At 41.7% G+C, this 21,780-nt stretch overlaps 1 protein-coding gene across 1 annotated transcript in view; it reads left to right on the forward strand.

Moving 5' to 3' along the window:
- Nucleotides 1–21,780, forward strand: part of cerkl (CERK like autophagy regulator) — a 316,590-nt gene that overhangs the window by 118,841 nt on the left and 175,969 nt on the right. The window contains exon 2 of the mRNA XM_078551938.1: nt 8,148–8,390. Coding sequence (XP_078408064.1) covers nt 8,148–8,390 — 243 coding nt within the window. The remainder of the gene's footprint in view (nt 1–8,147; nt 8,391–21,780) is intronic.

Below are 21,780 nucleotides of genomic sequence, written 5' to 3' on the forward strand. Positions count from 1 at the left end.
ATTTGTCATCCTTTATCAACTTATCTTCTAATTTGCTGGTAGCCATTAAAACTTCTCGATCATAAGAACTTCTAATTCTAGTGGTATTCTGAGCCTGTTCTATGGTCCTTGTTCTTGTCAAACTACAACCCCTATTCACCCTCCTCTCTCTTTCTGGACTATTGCTACATGATCTCTCCCTCCTACAACCAGAGTCCCTTTCACAAGTCTGTGATCTTTTCCTAGGGCTGTGACCACTTTCTGGTCCGCTTTCGAAACTCACACAATGTTTTCTGGCCTTCCACCTCATTCCACCACGGGTCTTACACCCTGTCCCTCATCTTGCACATTCAGCTAATGTTTGTTTTTGACAGTGGCTTTTCCTGCACTCCCGATAATTGTGGATCCCTCCTTACAGTGGCTTCTACTGGCATATATGTTACTCTACTACAAACTTTGGGTAGATGTCCTTTGGGGTAAATTGCTTTATCATGCGCTTCAGTATCACTTTGTTCATATTCAGTCATCCCTTTATCGGCTTTAATCTGCTCCTTGTAATTGTCCAATATATGCATATGTGAAGTGCTTCACACTCTTCACTTTCTATTCCCTGTTCAGATTCTGTAAGGGTAACATTTTCCCCCCCATCTGGGGGAAAGTGTGGGACTGGGCACGGGTGGGCGGCCTTCCGATTGGCACCCCCGGTCGGGGGGGGAGGTGATGAGGGGGTGCATTCCCTCAGCTAGGAGTGCGATCTTTTGTGCATGCGCACGGAAGAACGAACAGACCTCCCTGAGGCAAAGTGCTGCCTCAGGGAGATCGGCTCCGATTTGAAACTTTTGATAAAGGTTATCAAAAAATTTCCCTGCCATGTCCTCTCATGTGACACTGTCACATCAGTTGGGACATGTCGATAACTTTTATTTGAACCTTTCATAAAAATTTAAATACCCTCATGAAACCTCATCCCGCCCGCTTTTTCCGAGGCCTGCCTGGGTTCCTGCCTTGCCCACCTTAAGTTTGGATGGGCAGGTCCATCAATCATGTAAATTAGTTTTTTAATGACCTTAATAGGCCGAACTGAAAACCTAAGTGACGTGGTGTGACGTCGGGGCGCATGCTCAACGTATCTCCACATTGGCAAGTGGGCCCCGCCCCCGCTCGCTGACCGAAAGATGCTGCCCTAAATGTATAATCAGTGCCAATTAGCCTCAAGGAATGTACCCTAACAGTTTGATTACCATGTTGTAAAATTACTGTTTTTCCATCAGTGCCTATAATCTTACCAGTTCATTTCCATTCTTTCAGCCGTTCTCTTTTGTAATATACCATGTCCCCTGAATTAAACTGTATTTCTGATGGCCTTATGTGGTGCTGGAAGACTCGCTGAATTTTCTCTGAAACCTCAACCTTGGTAAATGCCTTGCTCCCTGCATGCAGGACATTCAAAAGTTGAACTGATTGTTGTCCCTTCTAAGGCCGGAGGATGATCCCACATCACCGAAGGTATTTTTGGCTTTCTCCCATAAACTAATTGATAGGGACAGTATCCCCAAACCATTTAAAGTGAATTCATCACATGGACTGCCAATTTATAGCTTGGTTGTTTAGCTAAGATTTTGTGAAGCATCTCATCAATTATTGCGTGATTTCTTTTACAAACCCAATTACTAAAGGGACTTTCTGCTGCTGTGATCATCACTATGATGTTCATATTTTTACACATACTTTGAAATTCATTGTTAGCAAGTGCCCCCACATTGTCAGCTAGGAATTTAGCCAGTGCTTCCAGTCCAGTTCCTATCTATTTTTCCATTATCTTGTCCACAATTATCTTTTTGTCTTTACTATATATTACTGCTGACAGACGGAATTTAGTTGCCATGTCTATGAAGTGCAAGAGATCAATTGCCTTATCATGTTCCATATCTAATTTTATTTGAGCCTTTTTTCATACTCAACAGTAAGGGTATTTCACTGGATACTACACCTGTGCTGATAAAATGGTTTACTTTGCCTATTTTACAAGGAATCACCACTCTCTTTAGTGATTTTAACATGTTATTGTCTCCGAACCTGAAGTAGATCTTTCATTTTCCTTAACATTGCTTCAGTCTTTACTATTTAGAGAATCCAGGTAGCGCTTTAACCAATCCACTGGTTAAATGAATGAATCCGCCACTAGAACACCCATCACCGGACTAAAGCTTCTGGTGTCCAGTACAATTCATTCTGACTGATCAGTATCATCACCTTCCCCTTCTGATCCTTTTTTCCATGTGTCATTTCAAAAACCCTGTTATTCCATTTTGGACAATTAATCACGTAGTGATATTTCAAGTCACATCTGAAGCACCTTTTTACCATTCCTTGGCTATTTCTGGGGTTCATTCTCCTGCCAAAGTTACCAATACCTGTTGTCTGTTAGAGCTACCAAGAGGGTTGCTATCCTCATTTCTTTTGTTTGTTGTTCTTCTTTTGTATTGATACTTGTGCCCCATATCTAAATGGTCTCGAAATGCTGCCAGATTTGAATCCTCCATCTTTTGTGTTACCGCTGAATGTTCTATTCATGCCAGGAAAGTGGTTGGAAACAAATGTTTCCCCAGAATTTTTTTTAAAGCATCAGACACCTGTTCAAAAGTGTACCTCTTTCTGAGAATCTAATTCCAGTCAAGACCAGGAGCCTATCAATGTTCGATACTTTGGCACAATCAAACAGTTTGAAGGAAAGCACTGAATTAGGGATCTCCAAATAGAATTTCTGCAATCTGTTATATAACCTGTTAAATTCTATGATATATTCGTTTATGGAATAACCATCTATCCTTCTAAATTTATCAAAATCTGACCATGCCTCATATACATTTAACAGGTCATCTTTCTTATAAATTTTGTCCATAAATTTTAAGAGCTTATTCAAATCTTCCTCAGTGTCCAAATGATGAGCCTCTAGCTCTGAAAACACTTTGCACCTGATCCTGCTTCTGGTGGGAAGCGAAAGTGCCAAAGCCATATCTTGCTTTTTCTTTGGTGAGGTTGTGACCCATGTCCATATGTCCACTTCATTCTCCCATTCGTCATAAGGTTCAGCTTCACAGAACAATAGTGGAAAATTAAACCTTGATCTTTTACACTTGGTTTCAGCCATTTTTTCTTCTCAAAAGTAACTTCAATAACAATCTTCTGTCTGAAAAGCTATCTTAGTTTCCAACCTTCATCTTTAGGCCATCCGTCCTCTGCTACCCATGTTAATTGGATCCAGTTGGTGAAGTTAAAACTAGGACACAGCAGCTTTCTTTGCTGGAGAGAGTTTATTGACTTAGTTCACAGTCAGCGCTACTCCATACCACCAGTGACCCAGCTATCCCCATTTATAAGTGTACAAATACCCATCACCTGTTTAACAATGTAATTGCATTAAACCTTAACAATGTAATTAATAAGACATTGAAAGTAGCTGCCTTGTCCTCCTTGACTGGCATTCACTCATTTCCTTTCTGCCTACGCAGTCTTAAACAATGGGTTGACCACCTCCAGAAACATGCTACCCATGTAGCTCTCAACTCGAGTATGCAGCTCAGTAACATTAGCTACTGCTTAATCTCCAAAACCCAGAGCTCAAGCTCCTCCAGCTGATGACACTTCTTGCACATATGGTTGGTCAAGACACTTCTCATGTCCTGGAGTTCCCACATGGATGTGGACTCCACGGGACTGAGATGCCCTGGCATGCCTTTTTTAATTAGACTATTAACTAATGGCAGAAATAAACTTAAGTCTTAAAAAACACTCACCAACTACTGGAGGTTAAAAGCAAAGAATTAAAACAGTAGCAACTCCTTCTCCCTTTGAACTGAATTCCCACTTGCACCAAGTTCCTGACATAGCACTCTGTTAACAATGCACACAATCCTGCGACCTGTGCTCTCTACTCTGTGTCCAGGACAGATGTGGCCTCAGTACCTGAATAAGAGGCCAAGGACCCTCAACACTTCAAAAAAAAAATCTCTTCCTTGTTTCAGTGCACTCAGCATTGATTTACAAGGCCTGGTAACTGGGGAAACGGTCACCATTACTACGCCGGTCTCGTTCCAGCCTGACAAACAACAAACATCAGAAGTTGAGTACAGTGCACCCAGGGTACCTAGGATAATCCAGAGATTACAACGGTTGAGGTACTGTTTTTTAATTTAGCCTCTGGTACTGTCTAATCAGGATCTCTTGCCCTCTTGCTCACTGTTGTTGGGCCCAACATGGATACAATGACTGGATCCTGCCCATCCGTATCCTACATCCTTTCAAGCTGTTATGTCCCTTACCCTGGTACCAAATAGACAACATGCCATGTGGGACTCTCGATCCTGCTTATAGAGGATCTGCACCCCACCACCCCCAACCCCCACCAATGATTAAATCTCCTACAACTACCACATTAGGCTTTCCCTCCTCCTCACCACTTTGAACAGCCCCCATGGCCATCCTTCAGACAATTTTTCTCCTTACCCTCAAGGTATCAAATATCTTGTAGATGTTGAATTGGATCAGTTTCTGTGGAACCTCATTCTTTATGTCACCTGGGCCAGGATTTTCTGCCCCCGTTGTGGCAGGACCCGCTGTGGGAGATTTGTTTCAGCCAAAAGCCCATGCCGAAAGTCCATTGACTTTCAGCAGGCCTGGACGATCCTGGTGGCAGACGGAGCTGGAAAATCCTGCCTCTGGTTTTTCCTTACTTTGCACACGAACGGTCACACCAACCCCATTCTGAACCTGCATCTGTCTACAAGGTGTGATAAAAATCTGGAACAAACTGTCAATATATTGTTTCTGTTCTCTTATGTATTGAGTGTCTTGACTCGCACTCCAGCCAAATGACTCTAAGCCAGAGAGATTCGAGATAGAGACGTCTGCTATAGATGTGTTCGCTTAGGACAATCTTGCATATCCCTTCTTATCCTTCTCGACCTGTTTGCAACCTTTGAATTGGTTGGCCTCACCATACTCTTCCAAAAGCTCTTCCCATCATCCAACTGGGTGGGACTGCTCTCATCTGATTCCATTCTTATCTATCTAATCACAGCCAGAGAATCAATTGCAATGGCTTCTGTTGCTGCTCCTGCACTGTTACCTCTGGTGTCCACCAAGGATCTATCTTTGACCTTCATCTACACGCTGCCTCTCGGCAACATCATCTGAAACCACTGTATTAGTTTTCACATGTAGGCTGACAAGACTCAGTGCTACTTCACCATGATCTCTCCCAACTCCCCCACTGTTGCTAAATCATTAGACTGCTTATTAGACTGCTTATCCGAAATCCAGTAATGGATCAGTAGAAATTTTCTCCAGCTAAACATTGAGAAGACTTAAGCTATTGTTTTTGGTCCCCGCTTCAAACTCTGTTCCCAGGCTACCAACTTCATTGCTCTCCCTGGCAACATCCTGAGATTAAGCCAGCCTGTTTGAAACCTTGGTGTCACATTTGATCCAGAGATGAGCTCTCAACCTCATATTCGTGCCATCACTAAGACCAGCCTAATTCCACCTCTGTAGCATCACCCTACTTAGCCTCTGTCTCAGCTCATCGGCTGCTGAAACTCTCATTCATGCCTCTGTTACCTCTAGACTTGACTACTCTAACGCACTCCTGCTGGTCTCCCACATTCTACTCTCTGTAAACTTGAGGTCATCCAAAAGTCTGCTAGTCTGCTGTCCGTGTCTTAACTTGTAGCAAATCCCATTTCCTCTATCACCCTTGTGCTCACTGACCTACACTGACTCCTGACCAAGCAACATCTTGATTTTAAAATACTCATCCTTGTTTTCAAATCCCAACATGGCCTCACCCCTCCCTATCTCTGCAATCTCCTCCAGCCCCGTAATCCTCTGAGATATCTGCACTCCTCAAAATTCTGGCCTCTTGAGCATCCCCAATTTTAATCGCTTCACCATTGTGGCCATGCCTTCAGTTGCCTAGGCCCCAACCCTCTCTACACTATTCCGGTATCTACCTTGCTTTCCTCCTTTATGACATACCTTAAAGACTGCCTCTTTAACCAAGCTTTTGGTCATCTGACCTAATACCTCCTTGTGTGGATTGATATCATACTTTGTTTTATAATGTTCCTATGAAGCATCTTGGGACGATTCATTACTTTAAAAGTGCTATATAAATATATGTTGTCTTGGTGCCACATCCAAGTTACAAGTGATGATACAGCTTCCAGCTCACAGGAATTAGCATCTCCTTACAAAATCACCTATAACTGATTGACAGTTAACAGCACTAACAGGTAGTTTCTCTTAACTAGCTTGCAGCTCCTTTTAGCTTTTAACGTCCTAAGTTAAATTCAAAATGCTAAACTGAATTTCCGTGTGAGATAAATCATCAATACTTACCAGAGAATTCCCACTCTCACCAAATGTCCAACTTTCACACACTCTTATGCTACAGTCCTTTTATGATAACTTGTACAACTAGAGGGCACAGGACTCAGGTTTCTGGTAGTGAGCTTGCATTTACTGAAAACCTTGGCTATCTAGTTCTACACCTTTTGGTTGTGCATTTTGTATGATGTGACATCTTGTGGCACAGTTGTTAAATTATAGCTTACAAGAGGCTAAATGCATTATCAACCACTATAACCAAAGAACAGACTAACTGTGCATTTCATGGGTAGAATTTAATGCCCTGCCTTGCTGCCAAATGGGGCCCTTAAGTGAGCAATTAATGCCTTAATGCCTGTTTCAAGATCTCATCCTTCGGATGGGGGAGCTTGCCATGCAGAAATCCCAACAGTAAAACCGATTGGGGTTCCTGAGGATGGGGAAGGACACTGGGAGCTGACGTCCCTCCCCTGCGACCCTTCTCCTGTCATCACTCATCTGTGCCTAGGTCCATTGGCCTCTGGTAAGTGTAGTACTGGCAGCGGTAAGTGTAGTACCGGCAGCGGCCACCATCTCCCCTGTGATACTGCTGAGTAATGAAGAGCTGTTGGCCTCTGATTGGCACTTAATTTGGTGGGCCTTCCTGTCACCAGCTCTTCAGCCTGTGGGCGAGACCCCTGTCATCTCCATTAAATACTGCCCCATTTGTTTCTGTTCTTTAATATTTGCAACTGGGTATGGTGTTTACAGTAATTGCACCTCAGAGGTAAATTGTTGTTTGCGAAGTGTTTTGAGACATCCTGGGAACATGAGTTGCTTCACAAATGAAAGTTCTTTCCTTCTGGGAAAACAAATAGCTGAAGGTAATAATATTTACAGAAGTTAAAACAAAATCCATTAAATATTGCAGAATGGTTCCTAAAATGCTCATGAAAGGTTTTACATTTATAACATATAATCTATGCCATCTATAGCATAATAACATGTGAAAAAGAGCAGCAAATGGGATTAGATGATTCCATTGTGAAGCTAGCACTTACATAGGAACAGTGGGCTGAATAGTTATTTGCTGTGCTGAAACATTTTGATTTTGTGTACTAGCTGGCATACTGTAGCAATATACAGTAGGTTTACAAACTATGCTATCACTTATGTAACCTGTATGCAATGCAATTTAAGAATGAAACATGATTATATAAAATGTACATTATGTGAATACACACTCATTGTACAATTCATACAAAAAGTACTATATTATTTCAATTATGTACCCAGCCTCCTCCTGCTCTATCCCAGTCTGAACCACCTGCATCTTCTCTCCCCACATCTGTTTAAATTTGTGAATGTTGAAGCAGCCTTTGCCCAACCTTGATAATCGCTGTAAATGTTGGCTGCTATCATGCTCTATGATCTGGGCTTTAATAAAGGCAAAAGTTATAAATTGAATAAATCAGTAAAGCAACCCATGTGAGATGCATACAGAGAGCATGAGATATAGAAAAGGGACACAAGAGAACAGTAACTTCCAGAAGGAGGAGAAAATAAAAGTGAAATATACAGGACTCAGTGATAATAATGGCTGAAAGTTTGAGAAGCAGTGAGAGAGTGAAAGTCGAAGGGTTGAAGCCAAAGGGAGACAGATAAAATAATAATGGGAAACTAGCAGGAAGACAGTTATCTTTGTAACTAATGCCATAGAACATGAAATAATATAAATAGTGACTTATTGAACTCTAAATTACAAAATGTATTCCTAAGAGTGATGCTATATTTTGATACAGATGACGATAAAGTGATTTCTCAACATAAGACGGAATTTGTGGAGCTGAAAGAAGTGTTTGCTGTAAAGATGAAACGTCGACGATCTGCAGGACAACAAAAAGGAGGAACTCTGTTAGGAATTACCATCTTTGTGTGTATTAAAAAGGGACAAAATAAGCTCAAAGACCGTGCTGTTCATCTAAGCAATTTAAGTGAAGACTACTGTCACATCTGGTTTAAACATTTGAAAGATATTCTGAGTGGTAAGTAATAATACTTGGTATGACAAAGATATATGTAGGTATAAGTTATGACAAGTTATTTTGATACAATGCCCAATTACATAGTGAGTTGTCCAGTTTTAGAAAATGTGACAAAATTAGTTATTTCATAGCTGCTGTACATTTTATTCACTCATCACTAAAGCTGCGGAGAACTATAATAGTTATCTAAACATATTTATTTGTGGCTGTTCATATAGTATAATTTCATGAAAATTATCAAACCAAGAAAGTTTCCTACATTATATCCTATTTAATTATCCAAAGATCCTACATAATGATTTAAAATGCTATGTAATCTAAATTTAGTCTGTACTACATAAAACAGTAGTTCAACAGTTTGCACCCTGTGAATTACGAGTCACTATGCAGGAGGTGTTTCCCTATGCACTCCTTGCTCATTATTCTGACTTCTACCTGAAACCATTGCTTCACCTTCAGAATAGGACTTGTTGCTCATAGAATCACAGAATGATACAACACAGAAGGAGGTTATTTGGCCCATTGTACCTGTGCTGTCTCTTCAGTAGAAATATCCAATTAGTCCTAGTCACCTGTTCTTTCCCCATGGCCTTGTAATTTTTTTCCCTTCAAATATTTATCCAGTTCTCTTCTGAATGTTGCTATTGAATCTGTTTCCAACACCCTTTCAGGCAGTGCATTACAGATCACAAAAGCTCTGTGTAAAAAAAAAAGTTTCCTTATGGCATTTCTGGTACAATCATCTTAAACCTGTGTCCTCTGGTTATTGACCTTTCTGCTGCTGGAAACTGTTTCTCCTTATTTAGCCTATCAAAACCATTTTGATTTATATCTCTCAGATGTCTTCTTAACTTTCTCTGCTCCAAGGAGAATAACCCTAGCTTCTTTATGTTTCTACATAACTAAAGTCCCTGATCCCTGGTACCAATTTTGTAAATCTCTTCTGAACTTTCTCTAAGACTGTGACATCCTTCCCAAAGTGTAGTCCCCAGAAATAATTGAGACCTAACCAGTGTTTTATAAAAGTTTAGTATAACATCCTTACTGCTGTATTCTACATGTTTCTATTAATAAAGCCAAGGATCACATGTACTGTCCTACCAGCCTTCTCAACTTGCCCTACCACCTTGAAAGGCTTACAGCATACTATCCTAGGTCTCCTGCACCCGTTTAAAATATTATCGTTTAGTTCATATTATTACCTCTTCTCATTTTTCCTATCAAAATGTATCATTTCACACTTCTGTGCATTAAATTTCATCTACCTTGTTTCTGCCCATTTCACCAATCTGTCTACCCCTCCTGAAGTCTGTTACTCCTTGATTATCTACTACATAAACGAGTTTTGAGTCATCTGCAAACTTTGAAATTATGTCCTGTGTACCTAAGTCTATACATATACAAACATACGAATTAGGGGCAGGAGTAAGCAATTGATCTGATTGTGGCCTCAATGCCACTATCCTGCCAAAGAGAGTGGTATTAGTACTGACCCCATGAGGAACACCTCTGTATACTTCCCTCCAGTCTGAAAAATAACCACTATTTGCTGCTTTCTGTCCCTCAGCCAATGTTGTATCAATACCACAGGTGTCCCTTTAATTCCATGGGTTTTAATTTTGATATTGAGTATTGTATAGCATGTGAAAATAGGTGCTGGAAATACTCAACAGGTCTGGCAGCATCATGTCAAAAGAGAAACAGAATTAACCTTTTGAGTCGAATATGATTCTTCCTCAGAACAGTGGGTTCTCTTTTTTAAATCTTCTCTGTACTCCCCATGTTCAGCTTCATTTTCTACTGTTTTATGAACCTTATATTTGTCATAAGCCTCCTTTTTCTGTCTCATTTAATGCCTATATCTTTCGTCATCCATGTTGCTTTAGCTTTGGATGTCCTTCCTTTCCCCTTTCTGGGATAATGTTAACTCTGTACCTAAACAAATGTCCTCTTTGACAGCTTCCCGCTGTTCAATAACTTTTTCGCCTGTCAAATTTTGATTCCAATCCACCTGGACCAGATCCCTTTTCAATTCATTTAAGTTAGCTCTCCTCCAGTTAAGTATATTTATGCTTGTTTGTTTCTTGTGTTTTTCCTTAACTATTCTAAATCTCATGATATTACAATCACTGACCTCAAATACTTTCCCATTGAAACATAAGACTTGCCTCACTCCGTCTCCCAGCACTGCTTCCTTTCTTGTTGAACTGGAAACACACTGATCAAATTCTATTCTGCGTGCAAGACAAGGACTCCTGATGTGGCAAAATTCCTGGAAAGAAACACAATGTTATATAAGAGTGGGAATAACAAGGAGAAGTGCGTCAGGTTGTGTGTTGGCAAGGAGATCTGACTCAATGAACAGGGTTCTAAGAGGACATGTTAGCCAATTGTCACAACAGTCATTATTAAATCCTGACATGAAATACATATGTGACAAATGGAAAAATTCAAGAATTTTAATATTTATTTTACAAAGATATGAGCATACTGAGAGGATCTTCCTAATCTAGAGTTAGCGAAAAGCTGTAAAGAAAATTGACTTAGAAAGGGGAAACAGAGGTCAACCATGTATGGAAAGAAGTTATGAATATGGCATCTTGTTTACAACTTGGAAACCTTAGCATTTTTGATATATTATGGAAGTACAGGAACAGGAGTAGACGATTTAGTTCCTCAAGTTCCTTCTGCCATTCACTGAGATCATGGTTGATCGGTGACATAACTCCATATACCCACCTTTCCTCCATATCCCTTGATACCTTTAGCCAGTAAAAATCAGTCTCAGTTTTAAAATGAATAATTAATCTAGCATCAATCCCCACTTGTGGGAAAGTGTTCCAAACTTCACAGTACCCGAGGTGTGGTCTAACCAGAGCCTTTTATAACTGAAACATGACTTCTTCCTCCTTGAATTCTATTCATCTGAATATAAAGGCCAGCTTCATTAACTTTTTTGCTTATTTTCTTTGCCTGTTCTTGACATTTTAATGCCCTGTGTACCCGGACCCCCAAAACCTCTTTAGACCTCTACTGTTACTAGCTTTTCATTTAGAAAGCACCCTGCTCTATTCTTTTAAGTCCAAAGTAGGTGACCTCACACAGTGAAATCCATTTGCCACGGTTTTGCTCGTTCACTTAATCCATCAATATCTCTGTAATTTTACACTGAATACAATGTTGCCTATTTTTGTGTCATTGGCAAATTTGGATATGTGGCATTTATCACATCATCTAAGTCATTAATAAATACGGTGAATAGTTGCGACCCCAATACAGATCCTGTGGGACAGCATTAGTCCCATCCTGCCAATTAGAGTAGCTGTCCATTATCCCTACTCTCTGTCTCCTTCATCTCAGCCAATTTTCGAATCAGATTAATAATTTGCCTTCAATGCCATGAGTTTCAACTTTAACTAACTTCTGAAATGCCTTCCGGAAGCCCATACAAATAACATCCATAGATGTTTCCCTGTCCATAACGTTAGTCACCTTCAAAAAATTCAGATTCGTTAGGCATGATGTATTTTTTACAAATCAGTGTTGAGTCTCTGATCCGCTGAAAACTTTCAATTGATCACCCTATTCTTAATTATAGATTCAAGCAATTTCCTGACAACAGATATCAGGTAAACTGTAATTCCCTGTTTTCCCTATTAGTTTTCTTAACTAGCAGTGATATGCACAGTTTTCCAATCTAAAGAAATGGTTCCCAAATAGAGAGAACTTTGGAAGATTATAGGTATGGCATCTGCAATGTTCCCACTTACTTTTAAAATTCAGGGATGGAAGCCATCTGATCCTGGGAATTTGTTGCTCTTTAGTGTCATTAATTTCTCTATTATTATTATCTTGCTTACATTAATTTTGTTGAATCCTTACCCTGATTTAGTAATAGATTCCTTGGATCGTCTGGCATGCTTACCTCTTCCACTATTGTAAACTGAAGCAAAATAATTAATCAGCATGTTCACCATTTCCTTAGACTGTCATCAGTCTTCAAGAAGCCCATGTTGCTTCTGACTTCCCTCTTTTTCTTAATGTAATTGTAAATGTTTTTTGTGCTGATTTTGATATCCCTTGGAAGTTTCTTTTCAAGTTCACCTTTGTAGCTTTTACTATGTGCTTTGTTACTCTTTGCTGGTCTTTGTATTTTTTCCATTCATCAGAACCTGTCTTTTTTGTATTTTTGTATGTTTTTTCCTTTTCGTCTTCCCTCTTTAGTTGTCCATAGCTGTATTTTTGGTGAGTAAAATACTTGCCCTTTACGAGCAGTTCTGCTTCATGTTAATTTTTTTTTGTGAACACCTTCATCTGATCTTCTGCCATTTCATCGATTGACAGATTTTTCCAGTTGACTATTCCTCTTCCCACTGAAATAAGTCTTACCTAAGTCTAGAATTTAGTAGCTGTTTCACGTTTCTCCCTTCCAAACACAATGAGGAATTTTCTGTGCCCTTTGGTGCTGGGCATGTTTCTGCTGCTACTCATGGCCCATAGCACCTCACGGGTGCCCAGCCTTGAGTTGCTAGATCTGTTCAAAATATATTTCATTTAGCATGGTGGTAATGCCACACAACACGATGGAGGGTATCCTCAATGTGAAGATGGGACTTCGTCTCCACAAAGACTGTGCGGTGGTCACTCCTACTGTTACTGTCATGGACAGATGCATCTGCGGCAGGCAGGTTGGTGAGGATGAGGTCAAGTATGATTTTTCCCCTGATTGGTTCCCTCACCACCCGTTGCCGTATAGCAGCTATGTCCCCTAGGATTCGGCCAGCTCGGTCTGTGGTGGTGCTACCAAGCCACTTTTGGTGATGGACATTGAAATCTCCCACCAAGAATACATTCTGTGCCATTGCCACACTCAGTGTGTCCTCCAACTGGTGTTTAACATGGAGTGGTACTGATTCCTCAGCTAAAGAGGGGGTGGTAGGTGGTAATCAGCAGGATGTTTCCTTGCCCATGTTTGACCTGATGCCATGAGACTTCATGGGGATTGGAGTCCATGTTGAGGACTTCCAGGGCAACCCCATCTCGACTGTATACCACTGTGCCGCCACCCCGGCTGGGTCTGTCCTGCCAGTGGGACAGGATATACCCAGGCATGGTGATGGTGGTGGCTGGGACATTGCCTGTAAAGCATGATTCCGTGAATATGACCATGACAGGCTGTTGCTTGACTAGTCGGTGAAACAGCTCTCCCAATTTTGGCACAAGCCCCCAGATTTTAGTAAGGAGGACTTTTCAGGGTCAACAGGGCTGGGCTTGCTGTTGTCATTTCCGGTGCCTAGGTTGATTCCGGGTCCATCCCGTTTCATTCCTTTTTATTAACTTTTTAGCGGAGTGATACAACTAAGTGGCTTGCTAGGCCATTTCAGAGGGCATTTAAGAGTCAACCACATTACTTGGATCTGGAGTCACATGTAGGCCAGACCAGATGAGGACTGCAGATTTCCTTCCCTAAAGGCCATTAGTAAACCAATAAAGAGTGCAGGACAGCATGCCAGGAGCAGCACCAGGCATACCTAAAAATTAGGTGTCAACCTGGTGAAGTTACAACATGGGACTACTTGTGTGCCAAACAGCATAAGCAGCAAGTGATAGAGCTAAGCGATTTCACAACCAATGGATCAGATTTAAGCTCTGCAGTCCTGCCACTTCCAGCCGTGAATGGTGGTGGACAATTAAACACTCACTGGAGGAGGAGTCTCCACAAATAACCTCATTTTCAATAATGGGGGAGCCCAGCACATCAGTGCAAAAGATAAGGCTGAAGCATTCGCAACAATCTTCAGCCAGAAGTACTGAGTGGATGATCCATCTTGGCATCCTCCAGAGGACCCCAGCATCACAGATGCCAGTCTTCAGCCAATTTGATTCATTCTACACGATATCAAGCAACGGCTGAAGGCACTGGATACTGCAAAAGCTATGGGCCCTGACGATATTCCGACAATAGTACTGATGACTTGTGCTCCCGAGCTTGTTGCGCCCCTAGCCAATCTGTTCCAGTATGGCTATAACACAGGTATCTACCCGGCAATGTGGAATATTGCCCAGGTATATCCTGTACACAAAAAGCAGGACAAATCCAACCGGCCAATTACCACCCCATCAGTCTATCTAGATCATCAGTAAAGTGATGGAAGGGGTCATCAACAGTGCTATCAAGCGGCATTTGCTTAGCAATGACCTGCTCACTGACCCTCAGTTTGGGTTCCGGCAGGGTCACTCAGCTTCTAACCTCATTAGAGCCTTGGTCCAAACATGGACCAAAGAGCTGAACTCCAGAGGTGAGGGAAGAGTGACCGCACGTGATATCAAAGCAGCATTTGACCGAATGTGGCATCAAGGAGCCCCAGCAAAAAGTGGGGTCAATGGGAATTGGGGGAAAACTCTTTTTTGGTTGGAGTCATACCTAGCTCAAAGGAAGATGGTTGTGTTTCTTGTAGTTCCTTGGGGTAGTGTCCTAGATCCAACCATCTTCAGCTGCTTCATCAATAACCTTCCTTCCTTCATAAGGTCAGAAGTGAAGGTTTTCGCTGATAATTGCACAATGTTCAGCACCATTTGCGACTCCTCAGATACTGAAGCAATCCATGTCCGAATGCAGGAAGACCTGGACAATACCCAGGTTTGGGCTGACAAGTGGCAAGTAACATTTGCACCACACAAGTGCCAGGCAATGACCGTCTCAAACAAGAGAGAACCTAACCATTACCTCTTGACATTCAATGGCATACCATCACTGAATCCCCTACTATCAACATCTTGGGGGTTACTATTGACCAGAAAATGAATTGGACTAGCCAAATAAATACTGTGGCTACAAGAGCAGGTCAGAGGCTAGGAATCCTGTGGCGAGTAACTCACCTCCTGACTTTCCAAAGCCTGTCCACCATCTACAAGGCACAAGTCAGGAGTGTGATGAAATACTCTCCACATGCCTGAATGAGTGCAGCTCCAACACCACTCAAGGAGCTTGACACCATCCGGGACAAAGCAGCCCACTTGATGGACAGCCCTTCCACAAACATTCACTCCTTCACCGCCAATGAACAGTGGCAGCAGTGTGTGCAATCTACAAGATGCACTGCAGAAACTCACCATGGCTTCTTCGATAACACCTTCCAAACTCACGACCACTACCATTTAGAAGGACAAGTGCAGCAGATAAATGGGAACACCACCACCTGGAAGCTACCTTCCAAGTCACTCACCATCCTGACTTTGAAATATATTGCTGTTCTTTCACTGTCGCTGGGTCAAAATCCTGGAACTCCCTCCCTAACAGCACTGTGGGTTTACCTACACCACAGGGACTGCAGCGGTTCAAGAAGGCACCTTCTCTAGGGCAGTTAGGGATGATCAGTAAATGCTGGCCTAGCCAGTGAAGCCCACATCCCATAAAATGAATAAAAGGCAAAAATGCAAGAAATGGTGGGAATGACGGAGGGCAGAGTGAGGCGGGGAGAGAGAAGGGAGTCAAGATAGCGAGAAATGAGTTCCATGGGGCAGGAACAGGCTGACACGATCGGAAATGATGGAGGGGTGGAGATTGGAAGCAAAATTAATAAATTTTTCCAGGTCCCGACAAGAGCATGAAGCAGCACCGAAGTAATCATCGATGCACCGGAGAAAGAGTTGTGGTAGGGGGCTGGAGTAGAACTGGAACAAGGAATGTTCCACATACCCCATAAAGAGACAGGCATAGCTGGGGCCCATGCCGGTACCCATAGCCACACCTTTTATTTGGAGGAAGTGGGAGGAGTTTAAGGAGAAATTGTTCAGTGTGAGAACAAGTTCAGCCAGACGGAGGAGAGTAGTGGTGGATGGGGATTGTTCGGGCCTCTGTTCAAGGAAGAAGCGGAGAGCCAGCTTATATTTCATCTCATTTCTATATTTCTTAGTTCTGATGAAGGGTCATACGGACTCGAAACGTCAACTGTATTCCTCTCCGCAGATGCTGTCAGACCTGCTGAGCTTTTCCAGGTATTTTTGTTTTTGCACTTATGTTGACCTGTGGTCAGACACACCACACTCTGAAACCAAGTGACAGATGTCACCTCAACCAGAGGCTATGGATCTCTCCTCAACTCTCCCCTGACGCTTGTCACACCGTGAGCCAACTGGTCTCACTGTACTCTGTCTTTTACATGAGGGTTTCCAATCTCCACTCTCCAAGACCTCGCCTTGGAATCTCCTCCCAAACTGATGCTTTCTCTCAGACACCCTCTGCAAGGGTTCAACTCCAGCATTTCAAACTCTCCTTCCATGCATTTAAGCTGTCTTCCACCCACTTCTCTCTCACCATCTCAGCCATCAACAGTACCACTGCTTTACATGCACATAGCAAAGAGTTACAGACTTTCAGCCATCTCTTTGGACCTTCTTGCCTCTTGCAAGCTGTTCTCACTTTAAATCTGCTTTCTGCAGCTTTTGACTCTTTAAATCTGAAGCTTGGAGCCTTTCTCTTTGCCTCTCACTCTTAACTTCACTTAATGGGACCTTTCCCAGGTTCCTGTCCTTCCTTGGACTAGAAGGTCTTCTTGGGAATTTTTCTTGCTTCTGTCTCACTCCTTTGGCCTTGGGATCTTTTGATTCTTTTGGGAAATCTGCAGCTTCCTCTCCCAGTGTTCAGTCTCTCTGGAGTCCTGGCTTCAAACTGAAACTTACAACTGCTGTTTCTTTAGTTTTTCTGTGTGTGTCTGTGGGCGGTACCTGCCTCTCTGGACCCCTGTTGCTAGACAACAGCCAGTTTTCTTGTGTTTGTTTAACTTCTCATTAGGAGTCGTAAAACTCATAAAAAATGCAGGCACCCTTTTAAAGAGAAAGTAAACCTCAGTTTGACCTTCAACACAGAGATATAGACATACAAATCAAACTTAAACATTAAAGCTAAAACTTATCCCTAACATCCAAAAAATGCACATATAACTTACTTAAACTGTCATCTACTGCTGGCCTCTTGAACATTTCTGATGTTAATTGCTCCATTTTTGGTGGCTGGGCCTTCAGCTGCCTAGGCCCTAAGCTCTGGAATTCCCTCCCTAAACCTCTCTAACACTGTGACTCTCTTTCTTCCTTCAAAACATTTCTTAAAACGTACCTTTTTGGCCAAACTTACAACTATCTTCCCTAGTATCTCTTCTGTGGCTTTGTGCCTAATTTTGCTTTGTATTGCTCCTGTGAAGCATCTTGGGATGTTTTACTACATAAAAAGCACTATATAAATTAAAGTTGTTATTGTTGACTTCATTCTTAAGCATTAATGCTACTCCTTCCCTTCTACCATTTTCCATGTCTTCCCTGTAGACCTTATAATCCTTGTATATTTAGTCCCCAGTAATGACCGTCTTGCAGCCATGTCTCCATAATGGCCAACTTGTCATACCCTCCAAGTTGAATTTGCACCTGCAGTTCATTCATTTTGTTCCCTATACACTGTGGTTGTATAGGGAAACTTTAAACATGGACGAGACCCAGATTCGAAAGTCTCGCCCCCATTTCCAACAGACCCCATTTTCATCGGTAGATGAAGGGGGCGGGCTGATTTCAAACAGAGTCCATTTCTGCTGTTGCAAAGGCCTTAACTCGCAGTGTGGAAGTCAAAAATTTTGAGTAGGCATAAATGCTTGTTAAGGGCGAGTAAGATCTATTGAACTGTCATGCTGCGAAGTTATTTAAATCCCCAGCCCTTTAAAAATTATAAAAATAGGCTGCCTGTATTAGTGAGGGTTGAAAAAAATCTGCTCTAGTTGTTTGTTGACATTTCCCCAAGGGTGTTATTATGCCATTATTAATGATTGGTTGCTTTCCATAACCAGCAATTTTCTCAGTAAGGTGTCCTAAATTAACAGTTTGACTGACATCTCAAAGAGGTTATTAAAGGATTAGCTGTCTTTGTGGTGTTATGAATACAAGTCTATTTGGAGTGTATTTTTTTAATATAGTGAAGTATGTATTAAATATTTAGACCTTTATTTTGTTTCAACTCCACATGACACCTGAGGTCTACCCATGGTGGATACTGGGTGAGTTAGTATGGAGGGTATGAGGGCAAAGGCTGGTGGGTGGGGGAGATGGGTTGACATGAGTTGGCATTAAGTTGTCATGGGGGCTATTATGGGCATGGAGTGGGTGAGGGGCATGGTTTGGCATGGAGTTGGCATTAAGTTTGCATGGGCACTATAAGGGGCCATAGGGTGGGTGAGAGGCACAGGTTGGCATGAGTTGACATGGGGCATAAAGGTGGCATGGAGAGTGGTTGGAGGGTGATGGGGTGTGAAGGGCCTAAAATGTAAGTAAACAACTGGGACAAAGCCCCAGAAAACAGTCTTTCAAACAGCCTGCCTATTCATTTGGCAGCCCCAGTGGCTGCCTCCGATCTGCATCTGAGGCCCGACTCCACCCACAACACCCCTCCACCCCGAGCAAAAAGATGGGCACTTTCTCCTGAGGCAGATGTGACAAGCTGGTAAATTTCCAGACTCGCACTTGGGAGCGAAAATCTGGCCCTGTGTGTTTGTATAAAGAAAGCTTATTTGGGCCACACACCCTAATCTGCCTTTTGCTTAAATGCTTAACCCACATGTTTCTTAGTTCTCTCTCCTGGTTTAATTACTTTTCATCTTTTAGTTGTCTGTAGTGTTTAAAGCACTTTTGTTTGCTTTTGAACAATTATTTGTTCTATCTTTCCCACCTGAGTCCTCCCTCATCACCTCACCCTCTCACTTACTCGCTCAGAGCCCTGTCGCCACCCTATTTATCCTTTCTGCTAGGACCCTGGTCCCAGCTGGTTCAGGTGGAGGCCATTCCCACAGTAAAGTTCCTTACTGTCCCATTACTCATACCATGAAGTGGAATCCTTTTTCCACACCACTCCTTCAGCCACATCTTCACTCCCTGATCTGTTTATCCCTGTGCCAATTTGCATACGACTCAGTTAATAATCCAGAAATTACAACCCTTGAGGTCCTGATCTCTAATTTAACTCCTGGTTCCTGGTAGTGTCCAGATAGGACTTTTTGGCTACTCTTTCCTATGTTGTTGGTCCTAGCATGGACCACAATGACAAGATCCTCCCCTTCCTCTCCAATATCCTTTCAGGCCAATTTGACATGTCCCTCACCCTGGCACCAGGTAGGCAACAAACCTTGCAGGACTTTTGATTCTGCTTACAAAGGATGCTCTCTGAATCACTAATTATTGAATTTCCTACAACAGCTACATTGCGCTTCCCCTCCTGCTCTCTTTGGACAGAGTGCTGCTCCAAGGTGGCGTGGTCCACATTCTGGCTATCTTTCCAACAGTCTTTTTCCTTACTTATCACAGAAAGCAAGTACATTGTACTTGTAGAATAGGATCAATTTCTTTGGCTCCTCATTTTCTATCTCACCTGCTTTCCCCTTACTCTGTAAATTATCAGTCACAGAAACCCCAATCAGAACCTTTACCTCTGTGAGGTGTGGCCGAAATCTGGAACAAACTATCCAGGTACTGCTCTGCCTCCCTTATGACCCAGAGTGTCCCCAACTCACTTTCCAGTTCATTGACTCGAAGTTGGAGAGGATTATGCTGGATTACATAGGATATGTGACACAGAAACAACATTTGGCCCAAACAGTCCATGCTGGCATTTCTGCTCTACTCATGTCTCGTCCTATCTTCCCTTATCTAAATCTTTAATCCTAACCTTCTATTCACTTCTTCCTAATATGCTTGTCTAGCATCCCCTTAAATGCATCTATAGTATTTGTAGTGTAAAGTTTAACAAAATTGATATGCTGATGTGTGATATAGACGATGTGTCATTGACATCAGTCAGTCATGTGTTAGACTCTTTTTCTCAAGAGGTAGGAACACACCATGCTCAGGAACAACATACCTACTCTAACCTGCTAATAAACCTGTTTTAAGCAAGTGCTAGAGTACGACTACAGTCTGCCTAAGGGAATATAGGTCACGCATCCCAGTAACCAAGAACCATGCCAAGAGTCCACAGATCAAAGGGACCATCCAAAACATAATTCACTTCAACCATTCCTTGTGGTAATTTTAAAGATCTCTGTTAGGTCACCCCTTAGCTTTGTTTCAAAAGAAAAGAGACCCAACCCATAATCCTTTGCTAATATATATGTCCAAGCATTTCTGATATCATCCTTGCAAATCTTCTCTGCACCCTCTCCAGTCCCTTATGTCCTTTTTGTAGCATGGTGTCCAGAATTGCATGCAGTGGGTTTGATACAGGTTTAGCATAACTGCACTACTTTTCAATTCTTTCCTTGTAGAAATAAAGCCTAGTGCTTTGTTTGTTTTTTGCTTTATGGCCTTACTTTTATTTTTAGTAATTGTATTATTTGTACTCTGAGACCCCTTTGTTCCTGTATTCCACCTGGACTTGCACCTTCCAAGTAATAAGTGACATCCATATTCTTCCTATGAAAATAAGCAAACTGCTGCAGTCCATGAGGTAGTAATCTCACATTCAGCTCTGTTGAATTTCAATTACCAATGATCGCCTATTCTGCAAGTTTATTAGTGTCCTCCTGTAACTTGTTGCTATGCTTCTCAGTATTGACTATCCTTCCCCACAATTTGGTGTCATCTGCAAGTTTAGAAATTGTGTTTTTAATTCCAAAGTCCAAATTGTTAATGTAAGTTGTGAACAGCAGCAGTTCCAGCACTGAGCCTTATGGAACACCACTTTCCACCTTCTGTCATCCTGAATAACTACCTTCAATTCCCATTCTCTGCTTTCTGTCTTGAAACCGATGAGCAATTCATTCTGCCATTTGTCCCCTGACTCCACGTTCTCTATTCTTATTCATTAGTTTATCGGAGACCTTTTAAAAATCCAGTTAAATTACACGCGTTACCATTGTCTCGTTTCATGTTATGTCCTCAAAAAAGTCAATAATGTTGATCAAGCATGATTTTCCCTTTGAAATCCATGCTGACTATTTTTCATTATATATTTTTTCATTTCTAGATCTTCTATTCTCTCTTTTAAGAGGGATTCCATTATTTTTCGTACCATCGATGTTAAGCTGATTGGTCTATAATCCCTGGACATGTTCTGTTCCCTTTCTTAAATATAGGAATTACATTACCTATCCAGCAGTCCTCTGTTACTACCCCTTTTTCTAATGAATTATTAAGTACGTGTAGTAATACTTCTGCTATCTCTTCTCTAGATCCTTTAAAATATATAGATGTGGACCAGGAGCTTTATTCTCTTTCAGTTTGAATAGTTTATTTAATACATTCCTTTTTTATTTTAAATGCACTTACCTCATTGTTCATTTCATCATTCAATGTTATGTCCACCAGTTCTATCACCCTGGTAAATACCAAAGTGAAATAATTATTTAATATGTGTGTT

Source organism: Cetorhinus maximus, chromosome 11, assembly GCF_964194155.1.
Source record: "Cetorhinus maximus chromosome 11, sCetMax3.hap1.1, whole genome shotgun sequence".
Classification (NCBI taxonomy): domain Eukaryota; kingdom Metazoa; phylum Chordata; class Chondrichthyes; order Lamniformes; family Cetorhinidae; genus Cetorhinus; species Cetorhinus maximus.